The sequence below is a fragment of the Benincasa hispida genome, chromosome 7, assembly GCF_027475165.1.
Source record: "Benincasa hispida cultivar pf3 chromosome 7, pf3_genome.v1.1, whole genome shotgun sequence".
NCBI lineage: Eukaryota > Viridiplantae > Streptophyta > Magnoliopsida > Cucurbitales > Cucurbitaceae > Benincasa > Benincasa hispida.
The window spans coordinates 8,465,339-8,486,633 of NC_143484.1; the positions used below are offsets into that span (position 1 = coordinate 8,465,339).

Here is a 21,295-nt window from a genome sequence, read left to right on the forward strand (position 1 = left end):
TCAACTTGTGTTCAGTTACTTTTGACACCATAGGAACAATCTCAGACATTACTGATTTCTTATCAGCCATTACCTCAAAAAATAGACACGGGACAGCAGAGAATCAAACCCTAATTTACCGAAGAGATATCTTTACAAGCAGTGAGTATATCTATATATCCCAAACAAACACACCACCAAAAAGAGCCAACAACACTAAGGAAACCCACAGAAGACGAACGAAAAACGATGGACGGACAGTAGGTTAGAACAAGCGGCGCATGAGCCTCACGCGTTGGTCAGATGGCAACCGGACTTTGGGGTTTTGTAGATCGGCGGCTGGGCTCCTCGTTGGACTGGGCAGTGTCGAAAAAAACAGCTTTTTTTTTCCGGCAGCGACTGATGACTACGGCGGCGGCGGCAGCTAACGACAGCGAACGAACCGAAGACGACGACTGTGAGCAAAAGTGTAAACTCACCTCTCCACAAAACCCTAAACGTATCACAAACGGGTTCTAAATTCTCAAACCCTAAGGTTCACAAAACCCTAAGTTTGTTTAGAGAGCTCTGATACCATGTAAAACTCTTAGGTTTGAGAAAGAATCATAATACTCTATTCATTCACCAAAGATATGAATATATACAAGTGTACAAAGCATAGAAAAGGAAAATATCACAAAATATTTACAAGAATGGAAAACCCTAACTATAGAATTATAACAAAGAGCAATTCCCTTATTTTTCTTTTTCAACTTTCCCGTCAAGGGACGACATTTCAAAAGTGAGTAAGGAGCCAAATAATTCATCTACTCTCAACTTTGTTATGTCTTGAGCTTCCTCAATGTCTATGACTTTCATATCAACTTGGGTAGAGATCTCAGAACTTTCTTGACAAGATTTTCTTCTAAAATCTTCTCTCTGAGAGTAAATGACCCATTTGCAATATCTAGCAACCAAACACTGAATTCAGAAATGGATTCCTCATCGTGCATTCTAAAATGCTCAAACTTTGATGTCTCCAATTGCCGCCTAGACATCTTTACTTTAGGCATTCCCTCATGAGCAAGAGACAAGATATCCCATACCTCCTTAGCTGAGACACAAGTATCAATAACTCCGAATATGTTGCGATCTACAACATTGAATATTGCATTCAAGGGATGTGAATTTCCCTTCATCTTCTTCTTTAGACCACAGAGCCTCTGGCCTAAAAATTTCTTTTCCATCCTCAAACTTGATGATAGGATGTGTCCATCCGAATACAACAACCTTCCAAGTTTTGCTACCAATCGATTTCAAGAAGGCAAACATTCGAGCTTTCCAGTACGAATAGTTTGTTCCATCAAGAACAAGTGGACGAGTGGTAGAGCCTCCTTCCTTGATTCCATCATTGATTGAAGCACCTGAGATAAAGGTGACCCGCTCTGATACCAATTGAAAAAGCGTTAGGATGATTCGTCACTCAATATGTGCTTGTTAAGCTGAAAGCACTGACAATAGTTGTAACAATAAAAATTCCAACAGCAATAAAGTAAGTAAAGGCACACAGCAGTTGGTAACCAGTTCAGTGACAAACACCTACATCTGGGGGGCTAAACACCCAGAAAAGATAGTTCTCTAATATTAAAGAGTTAAACTGTTTACAACGTAGTACTTATCTGTAATACCCCAACAGTGGCTCACGTGGAGCTTAACTCACATGTCAGCTAAACTCCCTCTAGATGAGACTCCTTCTCAACTAAACTTAGGCTTCCCCTAAGTATGTTAATATTAGCAACGAACACTTCGACACCCGACAATGTGTGAGACTCCCTCTCACGACAATATCTTTCCCAATATCAGTGAACTCCCTTTACTAATAATTCTTAGGAACTCCCTAAGATGAAAAACTTCCTTCTTCGAAACTGAGTCTTAGGCTCCCCCTAAAACGTAATAATCTTCAAAGTCTTGTATTCAAGGGAAGAACTTGCACAGTGGAATAAAGTGAGCAACGAAAGATCACAATGTAGGACAATTTGACCGAAGGCTACAAACATCTTGCTCTCAGAAACCGAAATCGATGTAATCAAAAAATTGCTCATCGAAAGCATACCAGAACACTCCTTTTATCGACAAATCCAGAAAAGGAAACATATCCCAAATAGGAGAAAATAATCCGCACCACAATAAAGGAAAATATCATACTACATCAATCTGTCGAATATTTCCATATTAGGAAAGTATTTCGCAGGAAAATATTATAGTGTCAAAACTTGATGTTAGAACTTTATTTGAGACATATACAAGGTCACTGTGTTAGAGAAAATTATAATGCCAACAAACCAAATCTCCAACAGATATTACAACACCAGCCAAATTGTGTTGTGATAATCAAACAACACTTCATATCGCATATAATCCAATGTTCCATAAGAGAACTAAACAAATTGAGGTTGATTGTCATTTTGTCATTTTGTCATTTTGTACATGAGAAAATTCAGCGATATTTGGTATCTATATGACATGTGAAGACTGAAGAACAGTTAGGAGGTATCTTCACGAAATCATTAGATTGAACACATATTGATTATCTACGTAACAAGTTGGAAATGATTAAAATGCTTCAACTTGAGGTGGAGTATTATAGTGCCAATATTGGTATTATAACACTATTGTAAATATCTTTATCGTATTGTCCTTTATTGTCTTTTTGCCTTCTCCTACTTGGGTTAATCCTTGTACGCTTGTGTGTATCTATATATATATATATATATAATATATATATATAATGAATGAAATAAATTATTTTGATTATCTCAAACCTTAATGTTGACATCCAACAATAATGGTTCATGCAAGGCCTCAATAAAATGCATTGACATCTTGGTTCAGAGATAATGGCCTTTGTATTATGGCTATTCCCACAAGGATAGAGAAAAAAAAAACAAGCAAACAATGAAACAAAGGAAGTGCATTCGAGAAATCCAAAACTTAGAATGCTCAATCTCTTACAAGAAAAAAGCATCATCTTTGCTTAGAAAACGATCATTATCGGCTTAAACTTTTCATTGCTCTATGTTTCTTCCATCCAAATTTTGGCTTTCCTTTTCTCCTTCTCATAAACAAGTGTATTCATGTTGCTGTTGTTTTGCTTGTCAGGGGTGTATCTGTTTAGGTTCACATTTGCTTTTAGGTTGCCATGGTTTGATGTGCATTGGGTTGTTGGTTTGTTTAGTTTGTCCCATACGATATGAGGGCTTTCTACAGCTTCAATCCACCATACATCTTTCTGTTTTTCTCTTCTTTTGTTGGCCCTTGGTTTCTGCTGTGGGTTTACCACTTTGGTTCATCTTGTATCTCCTCACTTGTATTTTGTGTACTCTTTGGATATTTCATTTATCAATGAAATTGTTTCTTAGCCAAAAAAGGACATCCAAATGAAAAATATTATTTCCTTTGCTAAAATTATACATATTCGAGGCTTATTCATGCCAAGGTGCAAAAGGCAATGCATAAAAAACAAAAATCTTAAAGCAGATATACCTGCTGATGTAACAGTAATGCAGATGCCCCAAGAGCAGCTGTGACAGCTCGTACCACAACAGTATCTTTATCTAAATTTCTCATTTCAGCACATCCTCCTTCCACACACACTGTATCGGTCAATATAACATTTTGAGTGGGCTCTCTCCCATTATTAGCTTCACCATGACTTCTTTGACCAGATTTTTTAGCTTGATCAAAGAACGAGCATTGGCCCTGGTTATCATCTTGCAGTGTAGTCACATGAAAATGTTTTCTTAAAGCTGCCAAGCTAGAGCCGATAATAACACCTAAAGGAAGAATCTTTTTCAAATAAACAGTTTCCTGAACAGAAGAGGAAAGTGATCTAATAATCCGCTCGTCACAAAGAGTACCCACTTTTTCTGCAATGGAATCCAAACATTGGCTACACCCACTGCCATATCCAACAGCCACTGACAACAAATTTGCAACATGTTCGATGTCTCTGTCAACACCCAATTTTAAGTCCTTGTTAACTGCACTCAGCCTACGACCAACTTCAACCTGCAAACTATCCTGTATAATAGTTCTAACAAAGTATTCCAAATCCTTTTGTCCATCATTACATTTGATTTCTTTCTTTCCATTAACCGTGGTTTGATATTCCCCAACTGGCCCTGGCTGATTGTCACTGTCCATAATCATATAAAGTGGCTCAATAACATTATCAGTATTCTTCACTTTTGCATGTGCATAGGCATTCACTTGTCCATCAACTCCTTCAGTTGCTGAAATAGCACCACTTCCATTTCCCGGTTGCTCAATAAACTTCCATTGGCCTTCTTCTGGAATATAATCAAGCAACAAAGCTGTAGTTGTATTCTTATCAAGTGATTCAGTAGGGATGTTTGTGGCAATGTATTTCAAGAAAAATTTATTGTGAACAGAATCTAAATACACATTTGAAGTCATCTCCACATTTCCATCCATATCATCAAGGAGTTTGTCCTTTTCATTTACATCCTTGCCTGCTTGGGCTGGCTGAGATCTAATCAAAGAGCTTCTATTAATTGAAACCAGGTCTGAAGTGAATTCCTCCTCTTCCCGTCCACTTCTAACATTATGCTCTGTATCTCTTTTCCTTTCAGGATTTACAGACGAATCCATGTTACCACATTCTTTCTTCCCTAATGACATTTCATTATCATTACTTGAGCAATGATCATCAACTAAGGAACCACTCTTCTTGTCCTCACCTTCATTTTCTGAACCCTCTAACTGTGATATCATATTTTCAATTACATTGAATACACTATTGACTGCTACCTGGGTGGAATCATCAATCCCTGCCAAGGCATCCAAAGCCTGAGAAACACTGAAGTTGTTGACATTAGATTCAGAAACGACAGGCTTAGTATGCTCTACAACAGGTTGCATATTATTATTATCCTTCTGACTGTCATTGTATTCATGTTCTACTTGTATTGCCTCAGCCTCTGAAGTAGACCCTAGTGATGAAAGTGCTTCCTCAGTTGTAAAAGATGAAACCGCCTTATCATCGTTTGAAGGACCTACAGCTTTCTCTTCATTTTTCTTGGGTTTATTCTCTTCCTCCTCATCTGATTGAGCAATTCCACCACCCTGATCTTTATAATTATCACCAATGGCTACTTTGTGGCTACCTATCTGTTCACCCTTGCTCGAAAGTTCAGGCTTCAAATCTATCTCTAGTTCTTTCTCACCATTAACAAGATATTGAGAAGTATTTTCCCTAGAAAATCCATCATCTGACTCAGTATTACCAGAGCCACGGGTCTCCTTCCTTATAGAACTGATAGTATCATCACCCTGAATACCAAGTGCTTGAGAACCATTTTGGTCAATCGACTGGAGTTCATCAGAGGAAGGAGAATCAGATTCTAGTTCCCCAATAAACTTGTCCTTTGTAGGTCGATAGCTATCTGAACCATCTGAAACATCATTAACAGCTCCCATCTCATGCAAAGGGGATGAAATTTGTGAGGAAGCTTCAGCATCTGCCACGTGTCTGACCTTCTCCTCAGTCTTTCTCTTTAATTCTGATGTGGCATTAGATTTTTGAGAACTGCCAATTAGATCATTAACCTTTAAATTCGATCCTTGAGCATGCAATATCCCAGATAAAGCAGTTGTAAGCTTTCCACGGACTTCTTCCGGTACAGCATCTTGCAGAGCTTTCATCAATGTCTCTCCTTTACCCACAGCATTCAAGACCTGAACAAGGAAACAACAGAACAACTTAAATGGGTGGCTAACAGAATTTTTAACGAGCCAGCAAAATGTAGCTTCATTCTCTTTTTTATATTGGAAATGGGAATATGTCACACGTAAGAAAACAACGTAAGCAGTAATGGACTCGGACCATAAAAAAAAAACTTGACAAAGCACAAAAGATATTGACTCTCAAATAATCATGAACGGAGTAAATTTTCAAATTCTTAGCACTAAAAATTTTGTGAAGAGAATTAATTTGACTAAATTTTGGTTGAAAAAGCAATCGGGCAAAGGTAACCAAAAACCATATACCATATATTTTCGTACAGATCTCGTTGAAAAATTAGTAGGGTGAGAAAATGTGCCAACGTGACTAAACAAAATTCGGTGCAAATCTGTCCTTGATAAAGAAATTGATGTACAGATCTTACAGAACAAAGATATCAGGAGCAGGAGCTACCGGCTTCCTTTCATTTTCACTACGCCTCTCCATGTCCCTATTCTCTGCTTTCTTCTTCATAAGTTAACCATGCTTTCATAAGTAGAAAGAAGAATAAAGGAGATATATAGGGTTTTTCTATAAAAGTACATGTTATTATATTGAGTAACACAGAAAAATCTTAGATAACTACCAGCTCCTGGCTTGAATAAAGGAGGGGGGGAGAGAGAGAAGAGAGAGCAAAATTGAACACGATGGAGAAAGAAAGAAGGGAATAGAGTGAAACCTTGAAAGATATCAAAACAAAATTAAATTGGTAAATAAGCTTAAGAGGCACATTTGTTGGAATGGCTCCTCCATCCAACAAGTATGTATGCTTAATGACACTAAATCCCAGAAAAAAAAAGGAAAGAGAAGGAAAGAGAAGAAGAAGAAAGAAAAGCGCATGAAAACGGTGGCAAACAAGTCTTTGAACTTTCCCCATTTCCCCCCTTTTTCCATGTACAAGAGATCTAAAAGAAAACTAGATAAATAAATAAAGCAAATGCACAAGGACATTATTCACTCAACAGAAAGTGTAAAGAAAGGATAAAGCTTATCATAATTTATAACCTTAGACAATTGAAGAAATCTGCAATCTTATACGAATGAATGAGAAGACGGTCTGGTATTACCTTTTTCTTCTCTTCTTCTGTCAGAGTGCCAGGGTTAGTCATATCAAGAATATTCATAACCACTTCAGCTGTCCGTAACACTTGACCTTTTTCAGTATCTTCCAAACGAACTTTGTCCTTTTGATCCATATCTTCACTAATAGAGCTGGTTTGGTTCAAAACCCCAACTTCAATTTCAATAGATCCTTTATCCTCGAGTTGTGATTTGCTCTGTGAGTTATTTTGAGATCTTAGGTCAGTATGGATACTACTGTGACTCTCTTCAAGTTTCTTCTTGATAAACCTTGTTGATTGGTACCCACATGAAGCATCTGACCCGTTGTAACCTAGTTGCCTGATGACTTTTCCTCTTTCTTCCACTGTTCTGCCTTCCACGAGAGCTAAGCCTTTGGAAGAGTTGATGGTAATATCAACGTCCTTGAGAAGAGGGTGACGCCCTTTCAAAAGTCCAAGCTCTACCGCTGTAAGCCACTATGTGTATTACATGCATACTAATTAGAATATGGCTAGGAGAGATGCACCAAAGAACTCCACATTTTTCCTACCAAAAGGGTTTTGGTAGAATTAAATTGTGGAAAAGATATTTCAAAATCCAAACCCTATGAATCAAGAGAAACAGAGAACCAACAGAACTAACTATCATATTTTGTTTGAATAGTAAGAAATTGCTGAAAGGTAATAAATACCTTCAATTTTATAGAATAAAAACTGGAAGGAAAACAAGATCAGTTTCACTTGGTTCATCAGAGGATATGACGTATATTGCTTTCCTTCAAAAATAATTGAAAGTTTCCAATTATAACAACTCTTACCCAAGTGCAAACCATGATCTTTTTAGTTATCAAGCAACCTTGACTTAAATTATAGAGAACTCTGAGAGTAGGAAGGAACATATCAGTTAATGCTGACTCATACATATAATATAAGGATACCTTGCGTCCAGCTGGTTTCAAACTGGCCCATAAATAGAATAACCGTTTATCTGCTTTAAGTGAGGTGCTTTCATTTAAGCTGGGAATTAATAAAATTTGCATGAATCTAAAGTTCTATAAAAAAAATTATTAAGTTTTAACATCATCTACATTTCAATCCCCCAAAATTGAAATGAAGTAAGTTAATAAACAAATATGAAAGTGAACACCAACATTTTATGGGCTATAAATTAGAAGATGATGAAATAAATTAACACGTTACAAGATCACATTGAAAGAAAATAATTCATTACCTCAATTGATAACTGCTGGCACCAAGATAGAACAGGTTGCATGCTAGATATAATACTAGATGGCGAATAAGAACACAACAGAAGACTTGTAAACGGATTTTCTACTATTAAACTGCGTGGAATTGAGAACACTGGAGCTGATCCATTGTCATTCTGATAATTTCAGACAGTTAAACAAGTTAGAAAACTGCTTTATTCGATGAGAAAGCAATGTCAATTATCAAACATAACTCATTGAAAACAATACTTTATATATAAGATGATGAGATGTCTCAGAGCATACAAACTTAATGCATTTACAATCTATATTAAAACATCAAATTTTCTGGTTAGCTCAGCTATTTAGAATGCCTTGATAATGAGGTGAAATAATTTAACACCGTAGATACAACCTTGCTGCAAAGAAAGGAGACAACTGGCTAACAATTTGGCCTCCCCTTCCTTGTCACAACCCTCTCTCTCCACTATTACCTTCCGGAATGGGCCCACCACCCTCCAAGCTGGCAACAAATTTTCCACCTCAGTCAATAAAACTAATATTCTATTTGCTGGTTTCGATACAGAAGAATATCTATCTAGCCCTACCAAAGATCCGAATTTTACAAAACATCCTCTTGATATGACTGTCTCTAAAGACGAACCAGATGAATCCAATCAACTGCCATTATACTCTCTTCCTCCCCTCCCAACGGACTTAAGTTCTAGCCACACTATCCCTTCACCAACTGCTGACAACCAGATTGCTGCTTCACAGGCTTGACTCACCACATTCATTCCCCCTTTCTTTTACACAGCCGCAGCTCATGGCCTCACCTTCCTTGCCTTTCAGCCTTTTCAGCCTTTGGGATTTAGCTTCCTTATTGACTAAACATGGCCTTTGCGTTACGGCACTTCCACCCAACCCTCCTCCCTCTAAAACCAAGAAATCGCAAACTACTGTTGGTAAAAAGTCAAAGCTTCAGAGAGAATTATAGGGATCATATACATCTATTCACTATGACAAATTAGCCACCTTGGCTATTCAGGAGGGTGCTTCGGATCACCAATGAAGTTCCTAACTTGGAATGTAAGGGGCCTCAATTCTTGGAGGAATTGTACCTTGGTTTTTCAGCATAACTCTGGCATTGTTCTCCTACGTGAAACATAGCTGTCAGCAAGGGATTCCTTTTCAATCAATTCCATATGGAGCTCTTCTTGCATTAGACATCTTGGCTCCATTGTTGGTGGGTCATCCTTTTTGTGGTAGAAAGCAAACGATTTGGTTCACTCTGATGAGTGCTTTCTTTTTGAGTTTATGGGGCAAAAGGAATAGAAGCTTTTTCGTGTCTCTTTCTCTTTTGTTTGTGTTATGGAGTTCGTTTTGTCTATTCATGGTGTAGAACAAAACACCCTTTCTCTCATATTAGTTTATCTTTTTTAGTCTGTAATTGGCACTCTCCTTTTTAATCACTTTTAGGTGTTTGGGGTTCTCCCCTAATTTCATTCATCAATGAAATGTTTCTATTATTCCCAATACTTTTGAAGAGAATAATGATCTTATTATTTAACCAGGCTAAAGATACATATATATAGGCAACTATGAAACCCTAATCTAGGGGATATAAAATTATAATAAAGGACAACTATTCATAATTATAATATAAATATATATTATAACACTCCCCCTCAAGCTGGAGCAAATATGTCAATCATGCTCAGCTTGTTGCTAGATAACTTATTCTTGCTCCTTTATCATAATGCCACTTTCCAAAATTTAATTAACTATGTTGGTTTAATTTTTAACATCATGAAATAAATGAAATTAACACATTACAATCGGCCGGACTAGAATTTTATGGGCACATGTACACATAATAAATAAATAGAATATGGAACTGAAAGAACCTAATCTACCATATCGTTTCAGCAGTTTAATAGCAAAACTCAAAGAAAAAGCTTTGTAGAAAACATGCACCTGGATAAAAAGTACAGGGATTTTCACATTCCCAACCACATTTCTTGTGCTTGTCTTGGAGTAGAAATCTTCAATAGAATTAAAACCATGAGAAATGCTAGATATTAGTTTCTCAAAATCGCGCACAGATTTGGCTTCAAGAGCCTTTTCCACATCAAAGCCTTTTTCTTTCCCTTGAAAAAGTTCCTGCAAATTAAGAAAGTCATCTAGCATTACAATCCAGTATTCCCAGTAGTAAACAACAATCACAAAGCCATAGGCACACATTGCTGCACTATGTGAAAGCATAGTTCATTAAGCAATAAGGCATTGGAAGTTTCAGCACTTCTTCATAAACATTAAGCTATATTTAGTAAGGCAACAAACAGGTGCAGGAATCACAAACCTTATTAGATCTCAGAATATTAATCAGTCCACCAGTGAGATCATGATCAACAGCCATGTGATATGGAAGGGTCTGGGTGGCCTCCTCCAAGTCAAAGGGATTGTCAATGCATGTTGCAGCGGTAAGTGGTGTTCTCTCACCAACTTCTGCCAGGTACTTGGTCAGCATGTTTGCACCATATCCCCAGCCAATGGCCATCAATGCTGTCCACGGTCTTGCACTACTAATGAACTGTACAGCTGTGTAGATATCATCACTGTCAGCAGCTGAAAACAACCTACATAAATACAGTAAAGGAGTTATTTTATCGGATACCTCACATGAGAAAGTATGTTTTGAATTGAATGGAATAAGATATTTATATTCCAATAATTGTTATGTAAGATACATAGCCTTCTTTTGAAGTGGAATGATCTTCTGGCCTAGTAAGTCCTAGATAGGAGAGGGCTTCTAACACTTTCCACGCACTGCCCACACACCTCTAGCCTGTCAGAGCTCAAAAATCCTCCTGCTCCGATTTCCTATTGCTCTTGATTAGTTCCAACTTGTTGAGAGTTCTCTTTTCTTTCTAGCCTTCAACAACGAAACACAAACCTGGGACGGTACCATGAGCAAACTAGAGGCAAAAACTAGTGTTTTTGGCGAGTTCTCGAGTGTTCTTCTCCAACCTTCAACAACTTTTTGAACCTACTAACTTAGAGATTCGCCAAAGGTATTGTGCATGACACCTAGGGTTCCAGTCAACGAAAGTTAGGTTCCATCTGAAGGGGACAGTGACAACGGCAGTGGCTAGGGCTTGATTTGAAAGAAAATAGCTAAGGTTTTGTAGTTCTTAGCTCTGATACCATCTTGACTTGAATGGAATATGATATATGTATACCAATAATTTTAATGTAAGATATATACCCTTCCTATGTAGGAGAAAGGCTTGATACATGAAAGGAAAGAATCATAAATAAAAACCAATAATCATTTTACAGCTAACTAACATATTTACAACCACAATTTTTGAAGACCGCACTCATTTCTCCATACTCTGCACACTTATATTTCCTCTCTTTTTTTTTTGGTGGTGGTGGTGGTGGTTGGGGGGTGGGGGTGGGTGGGATGGGATGGGGATGATGATGGTTCTCGTTCAGCATAGTCCTAAAGACCAAGACATCATTTGGATTGCGAGTTCTCTGTATGCAGGGGACAGATAACTGTTAAAAGATAAAGGAGAGAAGGGAGAAATAGCTTTTAAGAAATATGCCCAGCCTACTCAGGCAATTCATTCGTATTGGATTATAGAGCCACAAGCCAATAACAACCTGAATATGTGTCATAAAGCAATAGGTTGAAAACAGTAGCCAAAAAGAGAAAGGACATAAAGATGAGCCAGCTAAACCAGAATCAAGAATAAGCTAAGAACGCTCGACTAACCAGTATCAAAAAAAGGTCAAACAATCCCGCATGTAAATCCCCAACCTTCCTTAGTACCAGCTACATGCTTTTCCATCATACACCAATTGTAACATAAATCAGAAACACCTAGCTAATGCTACAGAAAACATTCACGTAAACTGGTTTAGAGTGGCAAAGCCAAGCAGCAACCGAAATATTAATCACAACACTATTACAATAACAAAACCGATTAAAACAGAGGGTATTAGCCATTCCCTTCCAGCAGTCGACATATCTATGATAAAGTGAAGCAAAGAAGTTACAAGGCAGTGTTCATACCGTGCAGTTGTAAGAGGTGAACCAGCACAGCCTCTAGGATTCATGACTATCGGAAAAAGGCCTCGCCCAAGAGCTTCAATCACAGACAACCGCACATTCCTATCCATGCTCCCTTCTGGAGTTCCGGGCACTAACAATAACGTAGTGTCCAAACCATGCTCTTCCCTCAAGTTCAAATTAGACGGCCAGTCCAATGAAATTACCCCACCATCGTCGGTGCTTATACACAATCTTTGGTACATCAATTTGTCTTCCTTCTCATCATCGCCAGTAGTGGCCTTCATTCTCCCGCTGTTGAGCCTCACAAAGTGTCTGTCCTCCTTCACGAGTTTCTCACTCACATCCTCCACAAGGTTTGTGTCGCTTCCGGGGAAAGCTATAGACGGACAGCGAAGAAACACGAATCTATTAAACGGCGTGGGGCTGGACAACAAAATCCATTCGCCAATATCCGACACTGCGGAATTTTTGGCAGAGACGACATTGGAAAGGTAAAGTGCAACGCCAGAAGAGAATCCGAGCGCTGGAGCAATTAGCTCCAAGGAATTGACGGTAGTAACTTGCGAAACCAAGTTATGGAAAAGGTTCTCGAAGGGGTTCGACTGGCTTCGGACGGTGAAGGTGGTGCAATGGTTGGCATGGCGGTAATGCTTGAGTCTCCGGCGTCGAAAAACACGAAATTCACGGACATGAAAGGGATCGATGAGGAGGAATGAGGGTCCAGAATGGAGTTTTCCGGCGAGAGGGCTGCAGCAATCGAAGGTCGAAGTCATAATTTGAGATGAATAATTGGATGAGAATGAGAATTTGAGGAACAGCGAAAAAAAGCAGAGTGGGAAAGAGGCGGAGGCGGTGGCAGAGGTGGTGGCGGAGGCGGTGGCTACTGATTATTGGAGTTTATGGGATTTGATAATGCTACGTTGGGTTTGATGAATCGCTCCGAAAGGGAAAATATTGATTCTCTCCGTTGGTATATGAGGAGTGAAGTTGGTTATAGATTCGGAAATGGAGACCCAACGGTACATCTCTTTGTGCCACGTGTTTGGTAAACTTGCTTTCCAGTTTCCCACACTGGATTAGAGTCACTTTAATAAATCTCAATTTTCAATAAAATTGTTGTGAATTTTAGGAGCACACGGGAACACATATGATAATACAATATAATATTAAAATAAATAAGATATAATATATAAGTAAGTAAAATAAAATAACAAAATAAGAGGAGAAAATTTCAAATTTCTCCACTTTCTCCCATTTGTATGGAAATTGCCAAATGTGTGATTTTAAGATCCACAAAAATATTCATCCTCATTATTTTAATCCATATAGGGATATTTGTAACTTTATTGAATACTATTCCTAGGAATTTGATGTATATGTTTTATGTACCTTAAATCCTTCTACGTTTCTCATATAAATATCATTATTAAGAGATCCATATAAATATGTTATGACTACATCCATAAGATGCATATCCAGACCGTTATACACAGTCAAGCCAATTAAATATCTTAGTGTAATTACATCCACCACTAGAGAATATGTCTCTTCATAATCAATATCAGGTTTTTGTGAGAACCCTTGTGTAACTAGTCTTGCTTTATATCTTGTGAGCTCATTATTTTCATTTCTTTTCCTTACAAATACCCATTTGTATCCACAAGTTTAACACCTTCTGGTGTTCAGACTATTGGTCCAAAAACCTGACATTTTGAAAGTGAGTTTAATTTTGTCTCGATTGCTTCTTTCCACTTAAGTCAATCTTTTCTATGTCGACATTTTTCAACGGATTTTAGTTCAGGATCCTCATTTTCAGATGTAATATCAAGAGCAATATTATACGCAAAAATATTGTCAATAATTAGATCAGTACGATTCTATCTTTTTCCTTACATGACATAATTTATTAAAATCTCATTATTATCTTTCTTTGCATCTATAAATGCATGTGGTAATTGATTTGCTATATTTTGCAAATGAATTATTTTCTAAACTTCAAGTTCACAATGATCTATCGGGGATCTAAATGAGACAATGACGATACATTCCATGTAATTTCGTTTTCAAATTTCTTAATTTCTCCCCCCTAATGTTGGAAAATTTGTCTCATTAAAATGTCAGTCAGCAAATTGTGCAATACATCATCTGTCAGGGGTTCAAGATATTTAATAATTGATGGGGAAGCATATCCAACATATATTCCTAACCTCCTTTGAGAACTCATCTTAGTGCATTGTGGTGGAGCAATTGGAACATATACTGTACATCCGAAAATTCTCAGATGGGAAATATTTGGCTTATGACCATAAGCTAATTATAATGGTGAGTACTTATGATTAAGGTTGGCAACGGGGGCAGGCGAGGGCGGGGATGCACTCCCCATCCATGTCTGTGACAGGTTTTATAATCTTTGTCCCCACCTCATTCTCTAATTTGGGGAGTCGAAGCTGGGGTAAGGGAATCCCCCTTCGAGGATCGGGTCCTCGATAGAAAAAATTCTTCGTTTATATTTTTATTTTTAATTATTTATTTATTTAAAATCAATTAAATTTTGGTTAAATATTTAATATAACAAAATATTATTATTATTATTTTATTTATTTAAATCAATAATTTAAAAATATTTTAGATTTAATAAAAAGTTGAAGATAATTGTACTATGGAATAAATTTTTTTAAAAAAAAGGTTAAAAGAATAAAACAGTAGCAAGCTACTGTTATATATATATATATTATTGAAAATTATTAGAAAAATATTTGGGAGCCACGTCCCCGATTGGGAACCCATTTTTTATCCTCGGTTTGACTCCCATCTTCGGTCAAACTAGGATTTGAGGCAGGGACCCACGGGGATTTTTGTCAATCCTACTTGTGATAAGCTCAATGCATACAAGTGATGCTACATGCAAAATAGCATGCCCCATGTAAATGAAGGAAGCTTAGCTCTTATAAGTAATGGTCTTGTAATTAATTGCAAACGTTTTATAAAGGATTTGCTAAACCATTTTGTATATGAACATGAGCTACAGGATATTCAACACTTATCCCAATTGACATACAATAATTATCAAAAGCTTGTGATGTAAATTCACCGGCATTATCAAGAAGAATGATCTTAATTGTATAATCAAGAAATTGTACTCTTAACTAATTATTTAAGCAAGTAATCTTGCAAATGCAAGATTTTGACTTGATAATAAGCACACATGTGACCATCTACTAGATGCATCTATTAATATCATAAAGTATCTAAATGTTCCACTTGGTGGGTTAATAGGTCCACATATATCTCCATAAATTCTTTCTAAAAATGCAGGTGATTCAATTTCCACTTTAGCTAGTGATGGTCTAGTTATCAATTTTCCTTGAGAGCAAGCATCACATGATAATTCATTAGATTGAAGAATCTTCTTGCTCTTCAATGGATGTCCATTTGAATTCTCAATAATTTTTCTCATCATTATAGATCCTAGATGACCCAATCGGTCATGCCAAATTGTAAATATATCTAGATTCAACTTATTAGTAATAAAAAAAATATAAGTGTTGTTTACTTCGGAAACGTAATAAAAAAGGTAAATGATGAAAAGTTAGTAAAAAAGAGTGTGTGGGTACACGTAATAATAAAATGTAATTGGATTAATGATCCTCCCCTCCATAATAGAATTACATTTATTAATTACGAATTTCATAATAGGATCCACATTTCATTATGATTACAAAACACCAACCACCAATAACAAATCAAATGGACCCCACTTTTCAAATCAATGGATTATGTTTACGAAGTTTCCAAACATATCATACTAGCCCTCATTTTTCATTTATTTGGTTATATACCATTTTATTTTAATATATGTATTTTGATATCTTAATCTTAATTTCCTAAGAAATTAGAGAGAAGAAAAATATGAGAGAAAACGAGTAAAATAGATTTTATTTTCACAAATATAATGTAATTTAAGAATTCAATTTTTATACTTGAGTTTAAAAAGTATAATTTTTATACTTTCAAAGTTTGAAGGTTTAATTTTTACTCAATTGAAAGCTTGAACGTAAGTATGATGGTTTTTGCCACTTATCCAATCCGAACTATTTTTGTGGGTTCTTTTAGCTATAGAGACTAGAGAAGTCACATGAGACTAACTCTATAAACCGTTTTTGATTGGTAGCAAATGTTTTGTTTTGAAGTTTTTTCAATAAGAGAATGTCATTCATCTCATTTTAATTCTATCTCACATTACTTTTTTCTTTGTCTCCTCTCTTTCTTCTTTGATTGCCCATAATCAAGTCTTTAACATTGTTATTTTTATTTATTAGTTGTCTTGTGATTATAAATTTATTTTTCTATTTTTTATTCTCATTTAAAATACTTGTCAATTTCAAATATTTTCATATATAGCAAAATACAGTGTGAATATTACAATATAACTTTGACACTAACAAATATATCACTTAAAAAAAACAGAAGTATCATTTTTAATATATGTAGCTATCCACAACATTTCATTTATTCAATATGTGTTTGAAGGCGTTTGAAGGTAGTCCACGATTATGTACATTATTGTATTTGTGTTGGCTTTAGTTTTTTTTTTTTTTTTTTTTAAATTTTTTATTTTATTTTAAGAATAGTATTGGCTTTAGTTATCACCTTCTTTGTATTTGTGTTTTTGCTATGTGTCTATATCAAATAAAAAAGTATTCAACTCGACTTTAATTCTCACATACAATATATTTGTATTTTAGCATGTTTACATTGATTCACAAGAGCATTCAACTTATATATTTTAAAACATGATATTTCTTTTTAGAATTAAAAAAAATGGGATATTATCTCCTAATTTTATAGACTCTGAAATTTAAATAGATTTCTGTCATATTCTCTTTGGAATTGATTTGAGAAATAAAAAATGGTAATTTCTTCATTTGTGATAATTTCGTTCGTTATTTTTTTTTAATTTCTATTTAAAAATGGGGATAAGTAGTTAAAAAAAAATCCTACAATTACGGGGCTAGCCCAACAAAGAAGAAAAATAAGAAAAAAGAAAAAGAAAAAGAAAAAGAATTGTCATCACAGTTATGAGTATATATTTCTTTGGGGTCTTTTTAAATATAAAAAAATATTTAAAAATATTTAAATTTTATAGTAAAAAGTTCCAAAATATTTTTTGGATTTTTTTTTTAATTTATAAGAATTTCTCTATTTTTTCTTTTGTAATAAAAACTAAATTCATTTTCAGACTCACTATCAAAATGGTCCCGATTGTTTTGTTTGGTTGGAACCATTTTCTTCCTTAGGTTTCGTCTATTTTTGGAGATTGACACACAAAACTTGTGCACTCTAAATAATATTTTAACTACGCTTTCATAATAATTTTATGACCTTCCTACCGTTCATTAAACCAGAAATTTCACGTGCTTTTTCTTTTTAACTAAAATTTTGACATGCTTACTACGTGTTACATACCAGTTTAGTTAAAATATCACTATATATCTATATTGAATAGATAAATCTTAGGATCACTATGTCAAATTGTCAAGAATAAATAACATATTGGATTTCATTGTGATTGATAATAGCTTCAAGATGACGACGGACTTTAAGATGACTATAGTCTTCCTCAACTAAAACTCTGAATGCCCTTAGTACTTATTATTTTGGTATATTGGGATCATAGCCCTAAGATCTCTTTATATATTAATTCAATTAGGTTTACACTAAATCCTAATTAGTTAGGAATGAGCTTCTACGTATTAAGTCCATACTCAATTAAGAATCTAGGACTTTAATTAATTAAATCACATAATAAGACCCAACATAAATTATTAATCTACATACATAATTTATACTTTAATTAAATATATTATTATTTAAATATGTCTAACAAAAACTAGTTGGAAGCCACGTTGATATAGGTGGCTTAAATTTTTTTCTGACATAAATATTTGTAATAAATCTTAAATTGTGATTTAATTGGTTTTTAACCTAAAATTTTAATTCAACATTCTTTGAGTAAAAAATTATATATTTATTATTTCAAATTAATTTATAATGGATGTGACGTATTTTTTATTTTTTGAGACAATTTTTATTGGAAAATAAACCAAAAATTAAATAAAATGAGATATAAAAATTAAACAAAAAAAATGTAAATATTCAAAGTTTATATTGACGAATTCGGGTACCTGTTGACTTTACTTTCAATCGTTAGGAATCTACAAAAATAACTGATACAAGTGAAAGATTTAACCCAAAAAAAAACAAAAAAACAAAAAAAAGCTAAAATAACAGTATTGAATCAATTAATGAATTCTCAAGTTTGGCGGTTATAAAAAAATGTCTTTAATTTCAATAGCTATGAATCTTAAAAAAAAGATTAATTAAGAGAATTGATACAAATGAAAGATTTAATGGAAAAAGATTGAGGATTAAAATAACAATATTAAATAAATTAATGGATTCTCAGACCATCTCTTAAGTTTTCATAATCAAATGAATCTCCATCTAATTAAAATCTTAAAAAAAAAAAGAAAAAAGAAAAAAACGGAAAAAAGAAAAAAACGTTAGAAATCTAAAAAAAATATTAATTAAGAGAATCGATACAAAATAATATTTAATTTTGAATAATTATATTAATAAATAAAAACTTATTCATGATCGGATAGTAATATTTAATTTTGATTTAATTACACATACCAATAGCTAATTACTAAATCTACCGATACATTAAAATAATATGATGAATTTTGTTCATGGCCAACTAATAATATTTAATTTTGTTAATAGATTATGGAAATAGAGGAGGAAGATCAATTCATGATTGTAGTTCTAAAATTAGGAATAAAATTAAATGCATTTTTACATAATAACTCTGCGTTTTTATCAACTTCTCCATCCATTTTTCACTATTTCCTAATTTTCTCAAATCTCTATCTATATCTCCCATGCACCTATTATTTTTCTCCATCCGCACGATTTTCTCCATCATCTCAACCAACTACAAAACAACTTGAATAAAAAATTCATGTATATCAAAATATCATAAAATCTAAAGATAAAAAAAAAAAAAAATAGATTTAGGATCGTTTCTATTATTTTGAAGAGGAAATTGTATCTTTTGAGGCATTAGAGTGAGAGGATTGCATTTGTGAATGTCGGTAGGAGTAACATAAATCTTCCACCAAGATACAAATTATTATTATAGATGAATAAAAAGAAAAATCAAGGTATAAAAGGAAAAAAAAAACATGAGATTCTTTAACATGCTTACTTATAAATATATCAAAGATTTAAATAAAAATATCAAAATTTAATATATAAAGAATAGAAGTAATCTTATTAAAATCTATATCTACATAAATAAAAAAAAGTAAAATCAAACCCCAACCTAATCTTCGATCAAAGATTTCAAATGATTTGTTCATCATTTACTTCTGGAAAAAAAAAGTCAAACCACAAAAATCTTCAATTCACACACATTTTAAGACCCAAGTAAATTCGGGACATAACCATAAAGCAAGAAAATTGGAATAAATCATGGTAATGGATGAATGTAAGTGAATCCAATTGCCATCCATCCATGCCCATCATAAAAATGTTCCTTTTCAAACAAACTTCATTCTCCATCATTTACTTTTATAAAATTTGATTGCGCCTCATAAGAATTGTAGACACTTCCTACTATCAAAATACATTGGAATAACGCGAAGAAATGAAGTGGGACTAATAACCTTTTTTATTTTATTTTTATTTTATGAAATCTTTATGAAATGAATATGAGAAAACTAAAATTCCAATAACATTGTGAAACTAAGTGAAAATGGCTACTAACCTTTCAAAAATCTTGAACATCGTTCTTGTGATCCGATGACTTTTAACGAAGAAATCATTTAGCAACAAAATTCTATGGAACTTCTTGTTCATAAAAAGTTTCCATCATGTTATAAAAAATTAGTTATTCCTGAAGGATGGTAAAATGAAGAAGCTAAAAGATTTTAAAAAGAAAGGATATGAAGATTAAAAAAACAGTAATGTCTGAGCAAAAAGTGAAGTAAGGAAATTAAGGAAAACAAAGTAAAAAAGGAATTTTGAAAAGAAGTAAGGGCAAAATGGGGAGTCAAAGATTCTCCCCATTCTGCCCATTTTAATATAGTACACATTAGATTTTATACCAACTTTTTTTGGGAAAACGATTTATACGAACTAGATAACACTAGCAAACAACTATTTCAACTAGATACAGATAGTTACAATACACATTGTATACGTCTAACAATTTCTAAACTCAAAAGTAAGTTATATGGGAAAGCAAGACTTACAAATTCAATTAACCAAATCTCAAAAACTTGTGAAGATTCAAAAAGTAGTTGAAGTACACTTAAAGCGTTGTTTGTCTTGAAAATAGTGGCTGCAAGCAGACTATAATAATCATTTCAACTAGATACAACAACTAGTTTGGTTAAATAATAACCTTAAACTACTCAAACTTGACAAAACTCTGGTTAAAAATGATTAATAAAGTGTTGGAATAATTTGTCATAAAACTATCTTTTGCTTTGTTCTCTTTTGAAAATTTTATAAGGGTTTAATTTAGATGTGAAAAACATTTTTCTTTCTTTCATTTAGATTTGTATTAAATTTAGACCTGATAATGTTTTTTTTATTTAATTTAGGTCTAAAATGTTTTCTGTATTTAATTCAAATCTAAAAATGTTTTCTTTTGGAGTTCTTCATAAGGGAGCTTAATTTTAATATTGTCTCTCACTTTTTTTTTATTCTTCTGGTCTATGCAAAGTTCACACCTAATTTAGATCTTTATCTGATGAGTGAACGTCTAAGAAGGGTGTTGATATTAACCTTAGGGAGCAACTAAGAAGAAACGGTTTAGCACCAAGGTAGTCTTATAATTTGCTTTCAAGATAGTGGTCATTCCACAACACAACAATCAATTTCTTTGACACTCCAAATCTACAATTTGAAAGTAAACTGAAAACTCATAAAGAAGTCACCGCTATTGTAATTTGACATCCTTTTGGATAAGCCTATGAATTCAATGGATTCCTCAAATTTCTAGTCCACAACTCAATCAATAAGTTTCAGGCATATTTACAGATACTAAGAGGGATACTGAAATAAGAGCCCGATGAAACCATGCAGATTGTTATATGGAAACTAGGAGGCA

General features: G+C 34.1%; 1 protein-coding gene across 1 annotated transcript in view; it reads right to left on the minus strand.

Annotated features, from left to right (window-relative positions):
* Positions 1–13,090, minus strand: part of LOC120068949 (alpha/beta-Hydrolases superfamily protein) — a 45,238-nt gene extending 32,148 nt beyond the window's left edge. The window contains exons 1-6 of the mRNA XM_039020588.2: positions 12,115–13,090; positions 10,393–10,669; positions 10,008–10,193; positions 8,054–8,206; positions 6,829–7,299; positions 3,502–5,715 (exon numbers count right to left, since the gene is read on the minus strand). Of these exons, the coding sequence (XP_038876516.1) occupies positions 3,502–5,715; positions 6,829–7,299; positions 8,054–8,206; positions 10,008–10,193; positions 10,393–10,669; positions 12,115–12,887 (4,074 nt within the window). The 5' untranslated portion in view covers positions 12,888–13,090. The remainder of the gene's footprint in view (positions 1–3,501; positions 5,716–6,828; positions 7,300–8,053; positions 8,207–10,007; positions 10,194–10,392; positions 10,670–12,114) is intronic.
* Positions 13,091–21,295: the final 8,205 nt, after the last annotated feature.